Source organism: Hirundo rustica, chromosome 10 (genome assembly GCF_015227805.2).
Source record: "Hirundo rustica isolate bHirRus1 chromosome 10, bHirRus1.pri.v3, whole genome shotgun sequence".
Taxonomy (NCBI): Eukaryota; Metazoa; Chordata; class Aves; order Passeriformes; family Hirundinidae; genus Hirundo; species Hirundo rustica.
Window position 1 is genome coordinate 24,209,755 of NC_053459.1, and position 19,860 is coordinate 24,229,614.

Genomic DNA, 19,860 nt, shown 5'->3' on the forward strand with positions numbered 1-19,860 from the left:
CCAGAGCTGCTCCCGACGGAGGCAGAGGATCCGTGGAGAGGTTTTGGGGTCAGACACTGCAGATTTGGGGGTTTAGAGGGAAAATTTAAACTCAGCTGCTCTCCCCATGTGCAGGCAGCCACCCAAGAGCTGCAGGGAAGCCAGCATCCCGAAATTCCTCTATATTTTCTGCATAGATTCAAAAATAAGGAAGGAAAGGGTTGACTTTTTCCTGGGCTGCAGGTGTGGGCTCCTAATCCATCCAATTGCTCCCTAAATTAAACCAAGCCCCATCCCAGCCCCCAAACCCCTGAGAGCTGCTTCCAACCCTGCCCTTTCTGCAAAAAGAAAAAACAGGAGGGGAAAAAAAGTCATTTAATTAAGAAAAAAAAGTGCTCTAATAAAAGCCATTCCTGGCAGGGGATGAAATTTTAATGCAGCTGAGGCTTTTTGCAAACACCCTGAATAAGTCATCAGGCAGAGCCTTGGCTGGGATGGATTTGCCCCCGAGGAAATGAGAATTAAAAGGTAAAAAGCTGCTGGGAGCACCAGGCTGGGACTTGGGAAGGGCTGGCTGGGATCTTCCAGCTTTAAATCCAATAAAAGAGGGATGGAGACAAATTTATTTTGTCCCATTGTCCCCTCTCCTACAGAGAGCGCTCAGCTCTGAGCCTCTGCTAAAGGCAGAGTGAGGAATTCCGTGTTTAATCCATTTAATTTGCTGCCCAGTTTTTAAACGCAGATTATTCTTTCTATTTCTAAAATTTCATTTAAATGCTACAGACAACAAAATATTAAAAAAACCCCACCTGGGGCGTGTGTCTGCTGCTCCCAACCATCACAAATTCAGGGCTCAGAGTTACAGAAGAATCTCTGAAGCCCACGTGAAACAGAATTGGGAAATTACAAGTAAATCACTCGGCAAAAACCCCTTTCTTCTCTCAGTTTCATTTGGTCAGCAAGACAAAACAATAATAATTTTAAAAAAGGCTCTTTCTGGGGATGACAAATTACAGGTTCAGTTGGAGGATCCGCCAGCAAAATGGCAACGACCAGACGTGTCATAGGAAACAATGGTGGTAATTTTTATTTTACAGCTTTATACAGAAAACTTCCGACTCTCTGCACCCCACCGAGTGTTAATTGCACACCTAGAAACGAATGGCGGGGAGTCAACGTTCCCCAGAATGCTGAGAACTGACAAAAATGTACAGATCACCGAAAGCTACCACGTCACTACCAGGCAGGCATGGATTTTGTTTTGTTTTTTCTGTTGTTGTTGACTTGTATAGCACCGTCAAGAACAGGTTCTTTATTTGGAAACTACAGTGAGGAATAAAAAAGTAGTCAATGGTAAAATATCATCCAACCTCCACCCCCCCCCCCCCAAAAAAAAAATCTCTAAACGACCAAAAATAAAGTTAAGCTACTCTCTCTTCTCGCCCATGATTTATAATGTTATAAGTACTGTACAATTCTCTTTGTTTCTGTAATAATAATAATAATATTATTATTATTAAAATGCCTGATATTTAGTGGCACGAGTAAAAAAATTAAAATAAATTAAGAAGCAGAGGCCAATCACCAGACGGAAAGCTTGGGACATGGTCAATGAGCAACACTGGGATTCTGGAATTCCCTGGACAGGACAGAGGCAGGATGAGGGATTCACTTGGCTGGCATCTTCTCTGCCATGTGCTTCTGCTGGCTCTCGGCGTGCCTGGGGACGGGAAGGGGCTGTTATTCCCTGTGCCAAGGAAAAGATGGAAAACCCAACCCACCCGCTCCAGCAACGAGCTGGGAATTGTCTTTTCCCATGGAAAACCACAAAGTTTTTCTGGATCTCTTCCTGGCAGGAAGGGGTGAAAGGCCAGGGAAGCCTCTTTGGGGTTTCTCTGAACCCTGGAGTGATTTTTCCCTCCCTTCCCACAGGGGTGGCCAACACCTCCACCCCCAAATACCAGAGGGATGTAGGGACAGCCAGTGCCCCCAGCATTCCCAAAAATTCCATTTATGAAACGGCCAGGAACTGCAGGGAGGGAGAAAGCACAGCCCAGAACAAAGGAGGAGAACCCAGGAGATGTGGTGGCACTGGCAGCTCCTGCTCCCATCCCAACCTTCCCCCTCACCACTTGATCTTCATTTTTTTTCCAACCCTTCAGCTTGGAATCACAGCCCTGGTGTGCTGACACTACCCAGGGCCTCTTTTATTCCTTTCATCCCCAATCTTCACATTTCTGAATGAAATATTCAGAATATTTTGGAACACTTTGAATTTCTGAAGCCCATCCCTAATTATCCCAAATGAAAATGCCTCCTGAGCCTTGCTGCCAGGGGATGGAGCCCTTAAGGGAACCTGCCCATATCCTGCAAGGCTTTTTGTTTTATCTGTTATTAAATAGGAATATTCCAAAGTTCTCCCCTTTGTCCAGCCCTCCTGATGGCAGAGACAGATCCCTGTCCAAACTGACACTTCCAGGGATCCAGGGATCTGGATCCTCCCACCCTCACAGGGAACAATTCCACCCCAATATCCTGGATGGTGAAAGCTTCCAGTCCCAAAACCCTGCTGGAGGAAAACCCCCACGTGCTGCTGATGGCAAACTGGGAGCTGTGAGGGGAGAAGAAATTCCTGCTTCACCTGGTGAGGTCCTCGATGTCCACCAGCATGGCATCCTGCTCCGTGTGCAGCTCGTCCCGGATCAGCAGCAGCTGCACCAGCTCCTCGTTCAGGCCTGATCCGGGGAGGAATGGGCTGAGGTTCCATTTCCTGGGGGATCCCAGGGTGGGCTTTTCCCCACCAAAGTGCCACATCCACAGGGCTCTTTAATCCCTGCACCTTTTTAATCCCTCCACCACTGCCCTGGGCAGCTGTGCCAGGGCTGGAAAACCCTTTCCATGAAGAATATTTATTCTTTCTCTTTAAAATTTTCAATATTTATTCTTTCCCCGAAGAATATTTATTATTTATTCTTTAGTATTTATGTTTTATTAATATTTACCCCAGAGAACTGTTCTTAATTAAAGGAGGCAGACCCCAGAATAATTAAGCAATTGGCACTTACTTTCTATCTGTGAGTGAAGGTCATTGACTATCACCTGTAGCTGCCCGATGGTCATGTCCCTTAGGTCAGTGGGTTTTAAACTTCTCTTCATCAGGCATTCGCTTATATGAGGCATGTGTGGCAGCTGGAAAGAAATATTCAGTATTTTACTGCTTTCTTCCAATGTTTTGCTGTGTCCTTCCAGTATTTTACTGTTTTCTACCAATTATTTCTAGTTCGGAGCAGTTTGTCCCCTCAGCTTTGGATCCCTCCCTCACAAAAGGGCAGCAACGACTCCACCAAATGGAGCTCGGCCATCAACGCAGAACTGGGCCTTAAAGCTCCCACTCGACCAGGATCAGGAAATTACAGGAATATTTGATGGAATTGGGGCTGAGGGTGATGGTGGCCGGCCTGGAGCGAGGCAGGAGTGCTCCAGGACGGGATGAACAGACTGCAGCTCCAGCCTCGAGGCAGCACCGCATTCCCTGCTCCCAGAACTCGTCCCAGCACCTCTCCTCCTGTCCTGGGCTGCGCTTGCTGTGGGGCAGAGCCCGCAGTGCTGTGGGTGTCCTGGGGCTGGGTTCAACCTGCCCTCACCCCTGGCTTCACCCTGCCCTCACCCTGCCCTCACCCCTGGGCTCACCCTGCCCTCATCCTGCCCTCACCCCTGGCTTCACCCTGCCCTCATCCTGCCCTCACCCCTGGGCTCACCCTGCCCTCATCCTGCCCTCACCCCTGGCTTCACCCTGCCCTCATCCTGCCCTCACCCCTGGCTTCACCCTGCCCTCACCCTGCCCTCACCCCTGGGCTCACCCCTGGCTTCACTCCTGCCCTCACGCTGCCCTCACTCCTGTCACCCCTGCCCTCACTCCTGTCACCCCTGCCCTCACCCTGCCCTCACTCCTGTCACCCCTGCCCTCACTCCTGTCACCCCTGCCCTCACTCCTGTCACCCCTGCCCTCACCCCTGGGCTCACCCCTGCCCTCACTCCTGTCACCCCTGCCCTCACCCCTGGGCTCACCCCTGCCCTCACTCCTGTCACCCCTGCCCTCACTCCTGTCACCCCTGCCCTCACTCCTGTCACCCCTGCCCTCACCCTGCCCTCACTCCTGTCGCCCCTGCCCTCACTCCTGTCACCCCTGCCCTCACTCCTGTCACCCCTGCCCTCACTCCTGTCGCCCCTGCCCTCACTCCTGTCACCCCTGCCCTCACTCCTGTCACCCCTGCCCTCACGCTGCCCTCACTCCTGTCACCCCTGCCCTCACCCTGCCCTCACTCCTGTCACCCCTGCCCTCACTCCTGTCGCCCCTGCCCTCACTCCTGTCACCCCTGCCCTCACGCTGCCCTCACTCCTGTCACCCCTGCCCTCACCCTGCCCTCACTCCTGTCACCCCTGCCCTCACTCCTGTCACCCCTGCCCTCACGCCGGCCTCACCCCGGCCCTCCCTTACCAGATCCGCCACCGGCGACTTCTTCCTGTTCTGCTTTTCCACCTCCACCTGCATCTTGGCCATGGGCTTTGCCATAGCCAAGGCCATCTTGGCTTCAGCCTGGAGCTTCTTTTGCCTGGTGAGGAAATCCATGTCATCCAGGGACTCCGACTCCTCCTCCGTCGTGTCTCTGTCCGAGTAGGACGAGCTCTGCTTGCTCTGGGGAAGCAGACAAGCCACACCAAAGTTTGACTTTTTTTTTTTTTTCTCTTTTTCCCTACAGAAACTGTGAAAAGGCATGGAATTATTTTTTATCTTAATCCACAGGATTATCTTGAAAAATCAGAGTGATTCCCAGCTAGGCCTCCTTGGCTTTAAAGGGAAAGAGGAGCCTGGCAGATTCAAGGTGTTGAAAGGTTAAACTGGAGGGAAAACACCCGGGGCTGTGGTGTTAAATCCAAAAAGGAATGTTGGATCCACACAGAGAAACAGAGGGAATCTGCTGGGAGCTGACAGCACCTTCCATCCATTCCCTGATAGTTCTCAGGGCCAAAAAGGAAGGCAGGGAGGGAGGAAGCGTCACGTGAAGGCATCAGCTCCACAGCACCCAGGGGTGGTTTCTAACCTGTCCCTCAGCATCTCGCACTTTACTGAGGGCTGAAAATGCTGCTGTGGGGTTTAGAGCTGCTATTTGAACAGCATCAGCTTCCTCAGGGATTCCCCGTGGCTCTCCTACTCCGGGCTGAGACCCCAGACCCACCATGGGTGACAAGGGCGTGTCCAGGCTGGTCTCTGTCTTGCTGTCATCGCCGTCGCTGTCCTTGTCGCTGCCGCTGTCATTCACAAAGCAGATCTGCAGGTTCATCCCGCTCTGTAACCTGGGGGGACAGGGACAGGTGACACCGCCGTCCCCTGGAGCTGGCAGTGCCAGCAGTTCATCGGGGAGCTGGGCAGGGACAGGTGACACAGCCGTCCCCTGGAGCTGGCAGTGCCAGCAGTTCATCGGGGAGCTGGGCAGGGACAGGTGACACCGCCGTCCCCTGGAGCTGGCAGTGCCAGCAGTTCATCGGGGAGCTGGGCAGGGACAGGTGACACCGCTGTCCCCTGGAGCTGGCAGTGCCAGCAGTTCATCGGGGAGCTGGGCAGGGACAGGTGACACCGCCGTCCCCTGGAGCTGGCAGTGCCAGCAGTTCATCGGGGAGCTGGGCAGGGACAGGTGACACCGCTGTCCCCTGGAGCTGGCAGTGCCAGCAGTTCAGCACGGAGCTGGGCAGGGACAGGTGACACCGCTGTCCCCTGGAGCTGGCAGTGCCAGCGGTTCATCGGGGAGCTGGGCAGGGACAGGTGACACTGCCGTCCCCTGGAGCTGGCAGTGCCAGCAGTTCATCGGGGAGCTGGGCAGGGACAGGTGACACCGCCGTCCCCTGGAGCTGGCAGTGCCAGTGGTTCATCGGGGAGCTGGGCAGGGACAGGTGACACCGCTGTCCCCTGGAGCTGGCAGTGCCAGCAGTTCATCGGGGAGCTGGGCAGGGACAGGTGACACCGCTGTCCCCTGGAGCTGGCAGTGCCAGCAGTTCAGCACGGAGCTGGGCAGGGACAGGTGACACCGCCGTCCCCTGGAGCTGGCAGTGCCAGCAGTTCACTGGGGGAGCTGGGCAGGGACAGGTGACACCGCTGTCCCCTGGAGCTGGCAGTGCCAGCAGTTCACTGGGGGAGCTGGGCAGGGACAGGTGACACCGCCGTCCCCTGGAGCTGGCAGTGCCAGCAGTTCAGCAGGGAGCTGGGCAGGGACAGGTGACACCGCCAACCCCTGGAGCTGGCAGTGCCAGCGGTTCATCGGGGAGCTGGGCAGGGACAGGTGACACCGCCGTCCCCTGGAGCTGGCAGTGCCAGCGGTTCATCGGGGAGCTGGGCAGGGACAGGTGACACCGCCGTCCCCTGGAGCTGGCAGTGCCAGCGGTTCATCGGGGAGCTGGGCAGGGTGGCACCGGGAACTCAGGCAGGGCTGCTACCACCATCTGCTGATAAACTGCAGAATTACCCCAAACCTGCAGGGATTTTTGGGTTACTTTTTATAAAAACTGCAGAATTACCCCCACACTGCAGGGATTTCCGTTTTTTTTTTTATAAAAACTGCAGAATTACCGCAAATCTTCAGGGATTTGGAGTTATTTTTTATAAAAACTGCAGGATTACCCCAAACCTGCAGGGATTTGGGTTAGTTTTTATAAAAACTGCAGAATTACCCAAAACCTACTGGGATTTGAGGTTGTTTTTTATAAAAACTGCAGGATTACCCCAAACCTGCAGGGATTTGGGGTTAGTTTTTACAAAAACTGCAGGATTACCCCAAACCTGCAGGGATTTGGGGTTAGTTTTTATAAAAACTGCAGGATTACCCCAAACCTGCAGGGATTGGGGTTAGTTTTTATAAAAACGGCAGGATTACCCCAAACCTGCAGGGATTTGGGGTTAGTTTTTACAAAAACTGCAGGATTACCCCCACACTGCAGGGATATCAGGCTGTTTTCTATAAAAACTGCAGGACTACCCCAAATCTGTAGAGATTTGGGTTACTTTTTATAAAAACTGCAGGATTACCCCAAACCTGCAGGGATTTCAGAATTACCCCCACACTGCAGGGATTTCAGGTTGTTTCTTATAAAAACTGCAGGGATTTTTTGGTTATTTTTTTTATAAACTGCAGAATTACCCCACGTCTGCAGGGATTTGGGTTATTTTTTATAAACTGCAGAATTACCCCAAATCTGCAGGGATTTGGGGTTATTTTTTATAAAAACTGCAGGATTACCCCCACACTGTAGGAATTTTTTTTGCTATTTATTTTAAGGAATATCGTTATTATTTTTGATTGTTCAGCTCTGATTATGTTCAATAAAATCTATAAGCTTCAATAAAAGATGTGGAACATGTTACTATTAAAAAACCCCATAAAATCATTTACAAATAAAGAATAAAAAAAATCAGGGAGAAATGTATCACGATATAAATAGCACATATAATAATGTATATTATAAAATATTTCGTCAATGGTGGAAATGATTTATTCACTGTACCCAAGACACTCCTGTAACACAAGAGTTCACTCCGGTGTTTTCCACACCCCCCTGCTCCACAGCAGGATTGGGATTGATGAACCCCACCCACAGGAAGGATTTTCTCTGGCTGCAGGAATCCCAGTGCAGGCTGAGAGAAGGGAAAAGCCCAGGTGAGAGATCCCAAGCCATCCCCACCTGCTGGAGATGGAGAACCTCCACCACATCCTGGCATTCCTCATTCCCAACGTGATGGGAGCTTGTATTGCTCCCCAGGAGCAGCAAACTCCTATTTTCCATTTATTTCCCTGGAGTTTATTAGTTACTATTGCCACAAAATAAACAGGATTGATAATTGTTTATTAACGAACAAGTGAAGGTGGTGAGACCCTGGCAAGGAAGCTGTGGCTGCTCCATCCCTGGAACTGTTCCAGGCCAGGTTGGACAGGGTTTGGAGCAGCCTGGGATGGTGGGAGGTGTCCCTGCCCTTGGATAGGGAATTGGATGAGCTTAAGGTCCCTTCCAACCCAAGTATTCCAGGATCCTGCTCTGTAATTCCGTACAAAACCCCATGAACAATGTCCTGCGATTGTTCCTCTAGGTCCTGGAACAGGGAATGCTTTCCCTGGATTATAAATATTAACAACCACCAAATCCTTCAGGCACAGCTGGCAATTTCTGGGGGCACAGCTGCCAAACCCTGATGAGCTGTGTTAATTAGAGCCGTGCTCTAATTACCAGACAGCAGCTCCTGGTTCATCTGTAACTACACATAGCAAAGCTGTTTTCCCTTTCAAATGATCCACAGCTCAATTTAATTCCACAACTGCACCTCTCCCCTGGAACAGCAGGATTCCTCCTGGATTTCTGCCTCCCTAAGCCTCCTCTCTTCTCCCATTCCATGGCAACAGCTTCACTCCCAGCACAGGAGGAGTTTGGTGCTTCCCCAGTGCTGTGGGTTTCACCCAGCTGAACATAAACAGGACTTTCTGGAGTGTATTTGATGCAAAAACCTTCAAAATCCAAGGGAGGAATCCATGTGCAGCTCCAGGGGTGGAGCCATGTCCATGGAAGCAGAGCTTGTGGATGTGGAGGGGAGGCAGGAAGCCACATTAAAGCTTGTTTTGTCCATCCTCTGGTGCTTCCTGAGCATTAACCACTTTTCCAAACCACTAATCACAATTCCAGAATCACAGAGGTTGGAATTCCCAAATGGTTTGGGTTGGAAGGGACCTTAAAACTCATCCAGTGAGTGCCACCCTGCCATGGCAGGGACACCTCCCACTGCCCCAGGCTGCTCCAAACCCCAGTGTCCAGCCTGGCCTTGGGCACTGCCAGGGATCCAGGGGCAGCCACAGCTGCTCTGGGCAGCCTGTGCCAAACCCTAAATGGGAACCTGAGGGAAACCCAACTCAGAAAACTTCCATCTCATTTCCTTTATCCCCTCAACATCCCAATACCCAGCGTCAAAGGAGAATTTCCCCACATCGTTCACCAGTATTTACCCAATACACAACTATTGCATTGGGATGTTGCTCTAAACACGGAAAATTCAGGAATGTGGCTGAGAGCAAAGCCTGAGGGATGATCCTGGGATGTCCCACGGGAGCTGTCTCCCACTCTCCAGGCTGCCCTGAGGTTTTGGGCTCTGGCTTACCGGGAGGACAGGCTGGGCTTGCCACTCTTGCTGCAGCTCGTGTAGAGCCCGGGGCCATCGTCGAAGAAACTGCCCAGAGCCAACTTCTGCCTGATGGACTCCCGCTCATTCTTCTGGGCCTGCAGGGAAGGGACAGCAGGGAATGAGGCTCTGGAAGGGACAGCGAGGGATGGAGATCTGGGAAGGGATAGAGAGGGATGGAGATCTGGGAAGGGATAGAGAGGGATGGAGATCTGGGAAGGGACAGCAGGGCATGAGGCTCTGGGAAGGGACAGGAAGGTATGAGGTTCTGGGAAGGGACACAGAGAGGGATGGAGATCTGGGAAGGGACAGGGAGGGATGGAGATCTGGGAAGGGACAGGAAGGTATGAGGTTCTGGGAAGGGACAGGGAGGGATGGAGATCTGGGAAGGGACAGGAAGGTATGAGGTTCTGGGAAGGGACAGCAAGGGATGGAAATCTGGGAAGGGACACAGAGAGGGATGGAGATCTGGGAAGGGACAGAGAGGGATGGAGATCTGGGAAGGGCCAGGGCACGGGAAGGGGACTTGTCCCACCAGCCCCACCACCAAGCCCGGCACATCCAGCGTCTCCCAAGCATTCCAGGCTTGGGTCAACCACAGAGCACATCCCACTGGGAATCTCCCATGGCATCTCTCTCCACATGGGATCAGCCTGGTTTGGCTTGGAAAGGACCTTGAAGATCATCTGATTCCTGCCCAAACTCGCTGATGGATATATCCTGATATATTCTGTACCTAAATCCACACACAGCCACCTCCATCAGCATCTGCCCCTTCCCTGAGCAGCTTCCAACCTCACAAAAATCCCTCTCCTGCCAGCGTGCTCAGGGATGGATTTTGAACCATTGGCACCAAATTATCCCTGGGGTTAAAAATGTATTTTTATATATAAATACAAGCACAACCCCAAACACAAATACAAATACTAGCACAACCATAAATCTAAACCTAAATATAAATAAGGCAATTTTAAAATAGCAATCAACAAAACAATTTGCAATGAACCCTTGATCAATAATTGTGTAATCAATGTGCAATAAATGCAAATCTCAGATCTGGATTCAAAATCTCGCCCAGTGTCTGTCTCTAATGGGTCACATGCCAACACTGACAACAAATTCAGGAAGTTATTGATGGAAGGAACACTTGGAAAGCCTCGAACATTTAATTATAAAATAACACTTAATACCCAGTCCAGAAAACACCACAGAATGAAACAGAGCAGGCAAGGCTGGGCTGCTTCCATGGGGTTAATTTACGGAATTGTGCTTCCCATACCCCACCTCAGGAAAAATAAAGCACATTTTTGTACAAGGAAGTGTGACAAAACACAAACTATTCACCTGAAATAACTAATGATTTAATTCCAGCTCCAGCACTGATTATACACATAATTACCCTGCCCATTAAATTGTCAATCCCTTACAAAATACTTCACTTATAACCTAACTCCTTTCATTTAAAATCCTTAAAATAATAAAAATGAACCCCATGACACCGAGCGGTGCCGAGCGTTTTGGGCTGAGCTCCAGGTTTCTGAAGTTTTATCCAGACCATTGTGGTTTTAGGTTTCAATAATCGATACCTCAATCACATGGAGACAGATTTAGGATTAAAAATAGCCAGCCAGAACAGGGGAAAAAAAATAAAAGGAAAAATGAGGGAAAATGATTTTTTAATGAACTGGAGCAGAAGGAGTGAGGTTGGTGCCAGCTCCTTCTGCTGCCCATCTCAGGGTGCCCTTGGCTGTGCCACTGCACCAATATTCCACCAAGTCCTGGAAATTTCCCCTTTCCCAGCTCAGATCATCCTCTACCACATCTTCCTATCTAAATCTGGTTTTCCTTGTGCTCCAACCCAAATCCACCTCCACTCCAGCTGGGACCTCTCGCTCCTCAGAGCATCCCCACCTCCTCCATGGGCACCAAAAGCTGTTCTTTTTCCATTAAAATCTAGGCAGAATTGCACATTTTTCCTCCCTTCTGATGGATCTGTCTGTCGGGATCTGTTTTAATTTTGCTGTTTCCCACTGCTCCCAGGCTGACATCTGTACATTTAATCAACGTGCAATTTGTTTTCTCTGCGTTACTGAGGATTCTCAATAACTCTGCTCCCAGGACTGAGCTGGGAATATCCCACTTTCCAAGCCAGGCCCAGGCTAACAACCATTAAAAAAAAAAAAAAAAATACAGCGTTCTATTTGTTATTATAAAATGGGGAGTAGTTACTAAGAAATAAAATATACCTGAGGGAACTGGACGTTAGGCTTTGGATAAATTACCTGACAGCTGCACTCAAAATCCAGAGCTCAGTATGGAAAAATATAAATGGAGAAGGGAAACAGCAAGGTGGGTTTTGACTATCAAATATTCTGACTTGGTACAGGAGGAACAATGGGTCAAATCCTCAAAATGCAAAGGTAATTCCAAGGAAAACATAACCCCGTGCTACTCCAATGTGTATTTTGGCACCGACTCAAAAAATAAAAGTGTTTCTGCTCTGTGTAGAGCTGAGGACAATTCAGTTCTCACAAAGGTTTTAAACAAAAAAGCTGCTTTTGATTTTTAAGGGGAAAACAAAACAATCCGGGGTGGATGTTTTCCTTCTTCCCCTTCCCTCTCGGAAGGGCAGCAGCCACCTGTGCTGGGGCCCGGGACGGGAACACAACGACAGCCTGGGCTGTGGCTGCTCCAGGGAAAAGGCCAGCACGTCACAGAATGCTGGAATGCTCTGGGGTAGAAGGGACCTCAAATCCCATCCCATTCCCTGCCACGGCAGGGACACCTCCCACTGTCCCAGGTGGATCCAAGCCCCAACGTCCAACCCGGCCCCGGGCACTGCCAGGGATCCAGGGGCACCACAGCTGCTCTGGGAATTCCATCCCAGCCCCTCCCCACCCTCACAGGGAGGGATTTCTTCCCAACCTCTCATCCATCCATCCATCCATCCATCCATCCATCCATCCATCCATCCATCCATCCATCCCTGCCCTCTGGCCATGTGAAGCCATTCCCTGTGTCCTGTCCCTCCATCCCTTGTCCCCAGTCCCTCTCCAGCTCTCCTGGAGCCCCTTCAGGCTCTGGAATTATCTCTGAGCTCTCCCTGGAGTTTTCCCTTCTCCTCTCCAGGTGAACATTCCCAGCTCTCCCAGCCTGGCTCCAGCCCTGCAGCAGCTCCGTGCTCCCCCCTGGGCTCTCTCCAGCAGCTCCAGGTCCTGCTGGAGCCCAGGCCTGCAGGAGGGGGCTCGGGAGAGGGGAGCAGAGGGGCACAATCCCTTCCCACCCCTCCTCCGGCCCCAGCCATTCCAGGGACACCGGGACACCCGGCAGGAGCACTGGGACACCGGGCCAGGCCACCAGGGCTATTTTTGCCGGGCTCTGTCATTCCCAGCCCGGGCCCAGGACTATATTTAAAATCCCAGATCCACAGGCAGCGCCTCATTTTATCTCTGCACGGCACAGGAGCTATTCTGGGATTTACAAACAACGCAGAATCACGGAAAATGAGGGTTTAGCTCTTTTTTTTTTTCCTTCCTGGGCTAAATGCAAACCCGAGTCAAACTTTCTGAGCCACGTCACAAAACGCCTTAAAATCCCGGGGGTTTCCAGGTGGGAGAACGCCTTTGGAAGCTTTTTCCCGATATTTCCTCATCAGGAGATATGGACACAAGGAGGGAGCAAGGTTTGCCCTGCGCCAGCAGCTTTAAAAACCACGCGTTCTCCCATCCCCAGCCGCCCGAATCCCGCCGGGGTGTGGGCGGGATCTGGGCGGCATTCCCGCAGCATTCCCGCCTGGTGGCACACAAAGGCTCCTTTCTGTCCCTTCTTTTTTGTCCCTTTACCTTTTTATAGCTCCCCTCCCCGGGCGGCGGGGCTGCTTTCCCGATGACGTGCCCCATTCCATCATCCCGCTCCCGGCTCATCTCCCTCACGTCCCTCGCTCCCGGCTCCCGGGATCCCGGCTCCTCGCTCCTCGCTCCGGATCCCCGCGGGACATCTCAGTCCTTCCCTGCCTGCCCAGCCGCCACCATGGGATGAGGAAGGGCTCGCTCTCCGAAGCGGCGTTTCCCAGCCCGGGATGCTTTTCCGGCACCTCTCCGCTGCCGGCTGTCCCGGAGCACCTTGGTTTTCCCAAATAAAGTCAGGGAGCCCCAGGGAGAGGAGGCTCGGCGGGGCTGGGGAGCCGCGTCCTTCTCCAGCCACTGCCAGCGCCGGATAAAAATAACCCCGAGGCTCCAGCGGCTCCACAAGGGCAGGAAAAATCCCGGTGTCTGATGTCAGAATCCCGGCCTGCCAGTGCTGCCGGGCCAGGGAGCAAGGGGCTTTCTCCTTCCTGGGGCTTTTCCCCAGGGAAGTTATCCCAGGGAATTCCTGCGGGTCCCGATCCGTCACAGGAGCGGCAGCAATTGGAACCACTGGATGGAATTTTCACTCCATGAAAAACCCACTTCCCTGGCTCTATCGGCTTTCCCAGGTGCAAAATTTCCTGAATTTCTTGGGATTAAGCAACAGAGGCACCCAGGCTAACCCTGCTTCCCATCCTGTGGGTGTGGAGAGCCTGGGGATCCCTGAAAATCCCATCCCTGGCTCCCGGGGGGACTCACAGCCAGCAAACCTGGGGCTTCCAGCTCCTGCCTCCAGCATTCCTGCCTGGAGATCCGACCTTCCCAACGCCGCCCCTGGCCCCCTCCCACACAAACCCCACTGAGATCCCATCCCAGAGGGAAAGGTTTGCCTGCATCCGCTGCAGGGAGAGGCAGAGCTCACGCTCAGGGCAGGAATTCCCAAAAGAAATCCTCAGGAAAATGGAATTATGGCCCAGTTTCTCCCCAAAACCTGGCACAGCAGCAAGAAAAATCCTGATTCTTGGTGCAACACAACTATAGATAAATAATTTTAATTGCCCTATGAGGTTTAATGAGATATCCAAGCCATGCTGACATCATTCCAGCCCAAATGCAGATTCCAGGTCAATTCCCAGCCCTAACAACACCCAAGTGACGCATCCCAGCATGAATCCACTCCGAATTTTCAGGGCAAAGCCAGCAATAATAAATGTTTAATTCCATTCTCGTCCCTGGATGGTGCTTTGCAACTGTAATTCCCAAATGAAACAAAGTCGTTCTCTGGATATTTCCTTATTTTTAGTTCCCCTCCGCCTCTGACTCATCGAGTCCTTTCCTGCTGTCGCTAAATCCGCTTCCTCTCCCAGCCCAGGATGGATCCTGACACAATAAATCCCAAATAAATAAACCACGGCACAGCCCCAGTGGAAGGATGCGGTGGCCAGGAGCCACCTGGGGATTTATCACGAGTCCCCCCCCGATTTGTGACACTCCTGCATCCCCCTGTCCTCGTCCATCGGGGATGTCCCCGTGTCCCCTCCCTGCCCGAGCCCGCTCCTGCTGTGCCCACACCTGCAAAGTGACACCAAAGCCGTCCCTAAGGGGAGGAAGTGACACAACCCTAAAAATAGAAGTGTAAACGAATTTATTCCACCCTTGCCAAGCACGGTTTTTAGGATATTTTACCCCCTGTCCCAGCTTTCAGGCCAGCTCACCTCTGCCCGGCCCTCCCATGCTCCAGGACTCTGCAGAGAGCGGGGCATTCCCTGAGCTGATCCCGCAGAGCTGATCCCACTCTCCAGGGAAATCCCTGCATCCAGGAGCTGTTCCAGACCACGGCAGAACCCCCAAACCTGGCCAAGAAGCACAGCTGGGAGCACAGAACCACGGCTGGGGACACGTTTGGGGCCCTCCTCAGTGCCAGGACCTGCTCCCTTGGGATGGGCACTCCCTGCCCGAAAAGGCCAATTTAAATCTGGGGAATCAAAAGGGAAATGAATTTAGGGATTCTCCCAAGCACAGGGAACAAACCCTTCGGTGTTCAGCCCCTTCCCCACGGGCAGCCTGACCCACAGCCACCTGCTTGGAACATCCCAAAAAAAAAGGGCTCTGTGCTGGCACCAGTGCCCGAGGAATGCAGATCCCGCTCCCCCTCCATGGGCGCAGCTCCTCCAAGGGGGAAGAGCCCCATTTCCCTTTTCCTGCAGGAAAGGAAAGCTCAGAGCAGCAAAATCTGGGGCAGGTCAGCTGGGGGGATCCCTGAGATGGAAGCACACGGAGCCAGCACCGCCGGGAACGCAATGGAAGTGTTGGAATCATACCTGAGGGATGCGAGGAAACGGGGCAGAGCGAGTTTGGGGTGCTTGGAACATGCCTCGACTGCTCAAGGACAAGAAAGCAGCAAAATTCCCCTTTCCCGAGCACAAAAGCATTGCTGGAGTCAGTGAAATCCCCCTCAGGGCTGGGGGGTGCTCCAGAGGGGGAGGAATTCCCCCTTCCTGCTGGGATACGGCTGGATCCCAAGGGAGGAGAGGAACCCCCTGAATTCCCAGCAGAGTTCAAGGAAAGCGCTCCGAGCTGCCAAAATCATGGGCACGGAGCGCTCAGGGGATTGAGGGAAATTCCAGGATCTTGGAATCTCAAGCTGCCAGAAGTATCAGGGAGAGATTCTTTACATGAGGATGGGGTGACAGGACGAGGGGAAATGGGGAAATGGTTTTAAACTGGAAGAGAGCAGGGATAGACGGGATATTGGGAAGGAATTCCTCCCTGGGAGGGTGGGGAGGCCTTGGAATGGATTTCCCAGAGAAGCCCCTGGATCCCTGGAAGTGTCCAAGGCCAGCCTGGGTGGGGTTTGGAGAAACCTGGGACGTGTCCCTGCCCATCAGGACGAGTTTGAAGGTTCCTTTCAATCCAAATTATTCTGCCATCCTGTGATTCCATCCCACAAAACCTCAGTTTTATCACAGGTGTTGGAACAAACCTCTCCCACCAGCCCCTTCCCAGCACAAGGCACTTGCAGGTCTATAAATTTAGGGATGAGCTGACCCCAAGGCCTCCCACTGGTGATGCTTCCCTGAGCTTTAGCACACCCCAAGTGCTTTTCCAGCACTTTTTTTGGGGGATCTCTGTCCGAACAAGGCCTCAGAGCTCCCCAACAAAGGCTCTGTTTTATTGTCATCGCTGAGGGACGCGGGGCAGTGGCACGGAGCCTGTGCCAGCCTGCAGCATTCCCCACAGGCAGGAGGCCAGGCCAGCAGCTCTCCAGCTTTTCCACACTGGATTTTCATGGAATTCGAGGTTTTCCCCAAGGCCTGTCTCTCAGGGTTGTACTTTGCCACCAGAATTTGCACTCACTGTGAAGACAAAGCTGATTTCTGGAGCATCCAAACCCCTCCTGAGATCAAACCAAAGAAACCTCATGAAGTCTCCAATCCTTTTTAACTCCTCTAACGAGCACTTTGCGTTTCAAGCTTGTGAATTTTATGGATGAGTCCTGTGGTTCTCAGGGATCCCGGGAGGGGCGGGGGCATCCAGCCTGGCCTGGTTCCTCCCTGAGGCTTCCAGCCTGATCCAGAGCGGCACCAGCACTTCCCACTCCACAGGAACACCAGCACCTCCCTGGCACGGGGGCTGCCCACAGACCCTTCCCACAAACAGCCAGACAAAGTCAATCCCAACACCCGGGCACAGCCCACACCCCAGAAAAACCCGGGGATCCGGGCAGGCCCCGCCACTCCTCCCAGCCCACCTCAAAGACGCTTTCTGAGCCAATAAAATCTCTTTTCTCCTCAGGTCTCTTTTCCTTTTTAATTTTCCTCGCACGTGTGGAGCCTGGAACCATCTCCAGAGCGACCCTGCTGCCAGCAGATAGCTCAGCCCCTGCCCGCTGCCAAAACTCGGAGCCAAATCCCGTTCCCAGGGGCAACCGGGAGGCTCCTGCCTCAGCACGGGCCCTGGGTGCCCCTGAATTCTCTGCTTCGAACCAGAAATTTATAAAAATCCACGACTTAGACACTTGCACACCGACGGTAAAAAACCACGGATTAAGCCAGGAAGAAGCTGAGGAGCCCAGCAGTGCTCCATGGATCTGTCAGGCCCTGCTGAAAATACGGATTTACAAAGCGAACCCAAGGCCTGGCTGAGGCTGAGGGCCAGTAAAGCCCAGCTGAACCACACAGCAGAATAAAACCTTTATTTCTGGGCTAAAGCCTGGATTTGCAGGCTGGGTTTTTCTTCCGTGTGGGCTCGGGAGCTCACAGAACATCACTGAGTGGGCACCAGCCAAGGTTTCACTGGTCAGACTGCAGCAGGAGTTATGGAGGCCTAAATAAAATGTTTGATATAAGGAAATAAATCAGAACAAATAAGAAAAATAAGAAAATAATATACGGAAAGAGATAGAAATATTCTCTATAGAAATATGGAAAGAAAATAAATAATAAAAGAAGCATAATTAAGAGAGAAATCCATGGTGCGGAGAGTGGCAGCATCCAGCCTGATTCCAGGACACATCCATGGAAAAGATGGCAGAGGCTGGAGCCTCCAGGCCGTGGAAGATCCAGCCTAAATTCAAGGAATTCACCTGACCCAGCCTCATCCAAACTCCAGGAGAGCCCAGGGCCACCTGCACTTGCCAGCCCAGCACTGCCAGCTCATTTCTGGGGGAATCAGGGATCTGAGGCAAGGAATGGAACATGACAGGAACATCCTCCTCTTCCTCAGCTCCTGCCCCATTCCCAGCTCCCTCCCAGCCACAGATTTGGTGGCCCAGCCGTGACCTGGGCACGTCAGAGTTTTTCTGCTGGAATCCTTCAAAACAAACCCATTTTGAAGTTTTCCCAAGTGCTGATTTGTTCCTCCCTTTGATTTTATTTTTAGTTTCTTTAACCAGCTCCAAAAAAAGAGGGTGTGAAGAAGGAGCAGAGCAGATTAAACGCTGCCACCCCCTCCCCTGGGCAGCCACCAAAATCCCATCATTGCTGGCTTCCAGCGTGATCCCAAAGCCCGGGATTGCCATCCACAAAAGGATTAAACCTCGGCCTTTGGGTTAATGGGGTTGGGAGGGGGCTGGGGTTGCTCTTGATCTCTGCAGCACCCTAGGAAGGTTTGGAAACAAAATTAAATTGAAAAGATATTTCCCTGGATTTTTTTTTTTCCTCCCTAGGTTTTGCGTGGTTTCTGGCTGGTCTCCTAATATTTACAGGTTTGGAGGAGAGGAACCAATCCATAAACAAGCAGGGGATGGAAGCAGGGGAAGGTGGCAGCGCTGTCGCAGTAACACCCAGGGATTTTGGCCAGACCTGTGCCGCAGCTCGGCATCATCATCACCATCATCATCATCACCATCATCATCACCCCACCCCCCGGAGCCACTTCCAGCCGGGAAACAATGGCCAACCTTTAACCCCTGCGTTCCTGAGTATGCTGGGAAAACATCCGCTGCTCCCAAACAATGGCACCATTTATCCCGGCTGTCCAGAGCAACAGGCTCGGAGCTGCAGGGAAATCAAAAGGCTGGGAAAAAAAAAAAAAAAATATATATATATATATATATAAACCACAAAAAAAACTTGAAAAAAACCTCCAGGATATTTTTTTTTTTCCAAAGAGGTTAAAAATGGAAATTCACTTCCAGAATTGCTAGACTGAACATATTCCATGAAAAAAACCATTTCAGCCCCTCTCTGTTTTGTATCTTCTCCCTCCGTGAGGTGTTTTGCATCTGAGATATTTTGTTGGAAAACACGGCCTGAAGTTGGAATTAAACACGGGAACAGAGGAAAAACGAGGATGGGGTTCTGGCCTGGGCAAGGCCCTGCTTGCCGAGGGTCCAGCTCTGGGAATGTTTGGGAATGGGGGTTTTCCAAAACACCCTCAGTGCACGTAGGCAAAGGCATTTTTCAGCATCGCCGTGCCGAAGGGACATATGTAATTCAATAACCGGCAGGTGCCATCGAGCCCCTAAATGTGCCATGGAGAGCCTAAAGGAGCCATCGAGCCCCTAAAGGAGCCATGGAGACCCTAATTGTGCCACTGAGACCCTAAATGTGCCATCGAGCCCCTAAATGTGCCATCGAGCCCCTAATCGTGCCATCGAGCCCCTAATTGCGTCATGGAACCCCTAATCGTGCCATCGAGCTCCTAATCGTGCCATTGAGTCCCTAATCGTGCCATCGAGCCCCTAATCGTGCCATCGAGCCCCTAAAGGAGCCATGGAGCCCGCAGTGAGCCGCTCCCCGTGCAGGTGCACCCACAGCACCCATCCTCTCTCCAGAGGGAAACGAAGCCACAAACGCAGCCCCCCCCAGCTCTCAATTTCCCCACTGAAACCATCCCGCTGCTCCCCAGAGGCGGGGACCCGCAGGGACGGCGATGCACGCTCACCAACACCCCCACGGAGCGGACCGCAGCCCGTGAATCACCCCCTGCGCTCGCACGAACGTGGGAAGCGCAGGAAAGGGTCTGAAAAAGACATCCCCGCTCTGCGGCAGCTCCGCGGCTGCGATCCCGCGGCTCTCTCGCTTCCAGGGAGCGGCTTCATCCCGGCAGGAAGGCGGCGGGATGCAGGCACAGGGATGCGGGCAGCGCAGCCCCGGCCCCGCTGCGCCTCCGAGCATCACATGGCGAGCACAAAAGCCCCGGGGTGCTCGGAGCGAACATTGGGATACTCGGTGCGAACCCCGGGATGCTCGGTGCGAACCCCGGGATGCTCGGAGCGAACCCCGGGGTGCTCGGAGCGAACCCCGGGATGCTCGGTGCGAACCCCGGGATGCTCGGTGCGAACCCCGGGGTGCTCGGTGCGAACCCCGGGGTGCTCGGTGC

At 52.5% G+C, this 19,860-nt stretch overlaps 1 protein-coding gene across 1 annotated transcript in view; it reads right to left on the bottom strand.

Annotated features, from left to right (window-relative positions):
* Positions 1–1,043: 1,043 nt before the first annotated feature.
* Positions 1,044–19,860, bottom strand: part of SCHIP1 (schwannomin interacting protein 1) — an 86,139-nt gene continuing 67,322 nt past the window's right edge. Inside the window, exons 7-12 of the mRNA XM_040074431.2 lie at positions 9,170–9,288; positions 5,217–5,334; positions 4,478–4,675; positions 3,045–3,168; positions 2,621–2,714; positions 1,044–1,699 (exon numbers count right to left, since the gene is read on the bottom strand). Coding sequence (XP_039930365.1) covers positions 1,648–1,699; positions 2,621–2,714; positions 3,045–3,168; positions 4,478–4,675; positions 5,217–5,334; positions 9,170–9,288 — 705 coding nt within the window. The 3' untranslated portion in view covers positions 1,044–1,647. The remainder of the gene's footprint in view (positions 1,700–2,620; positions 2,715–3,044; positions 3,169–4,477; positions 4,676–5,216; positions 5,335–9,169; positions 9,289–19,860) is intronic.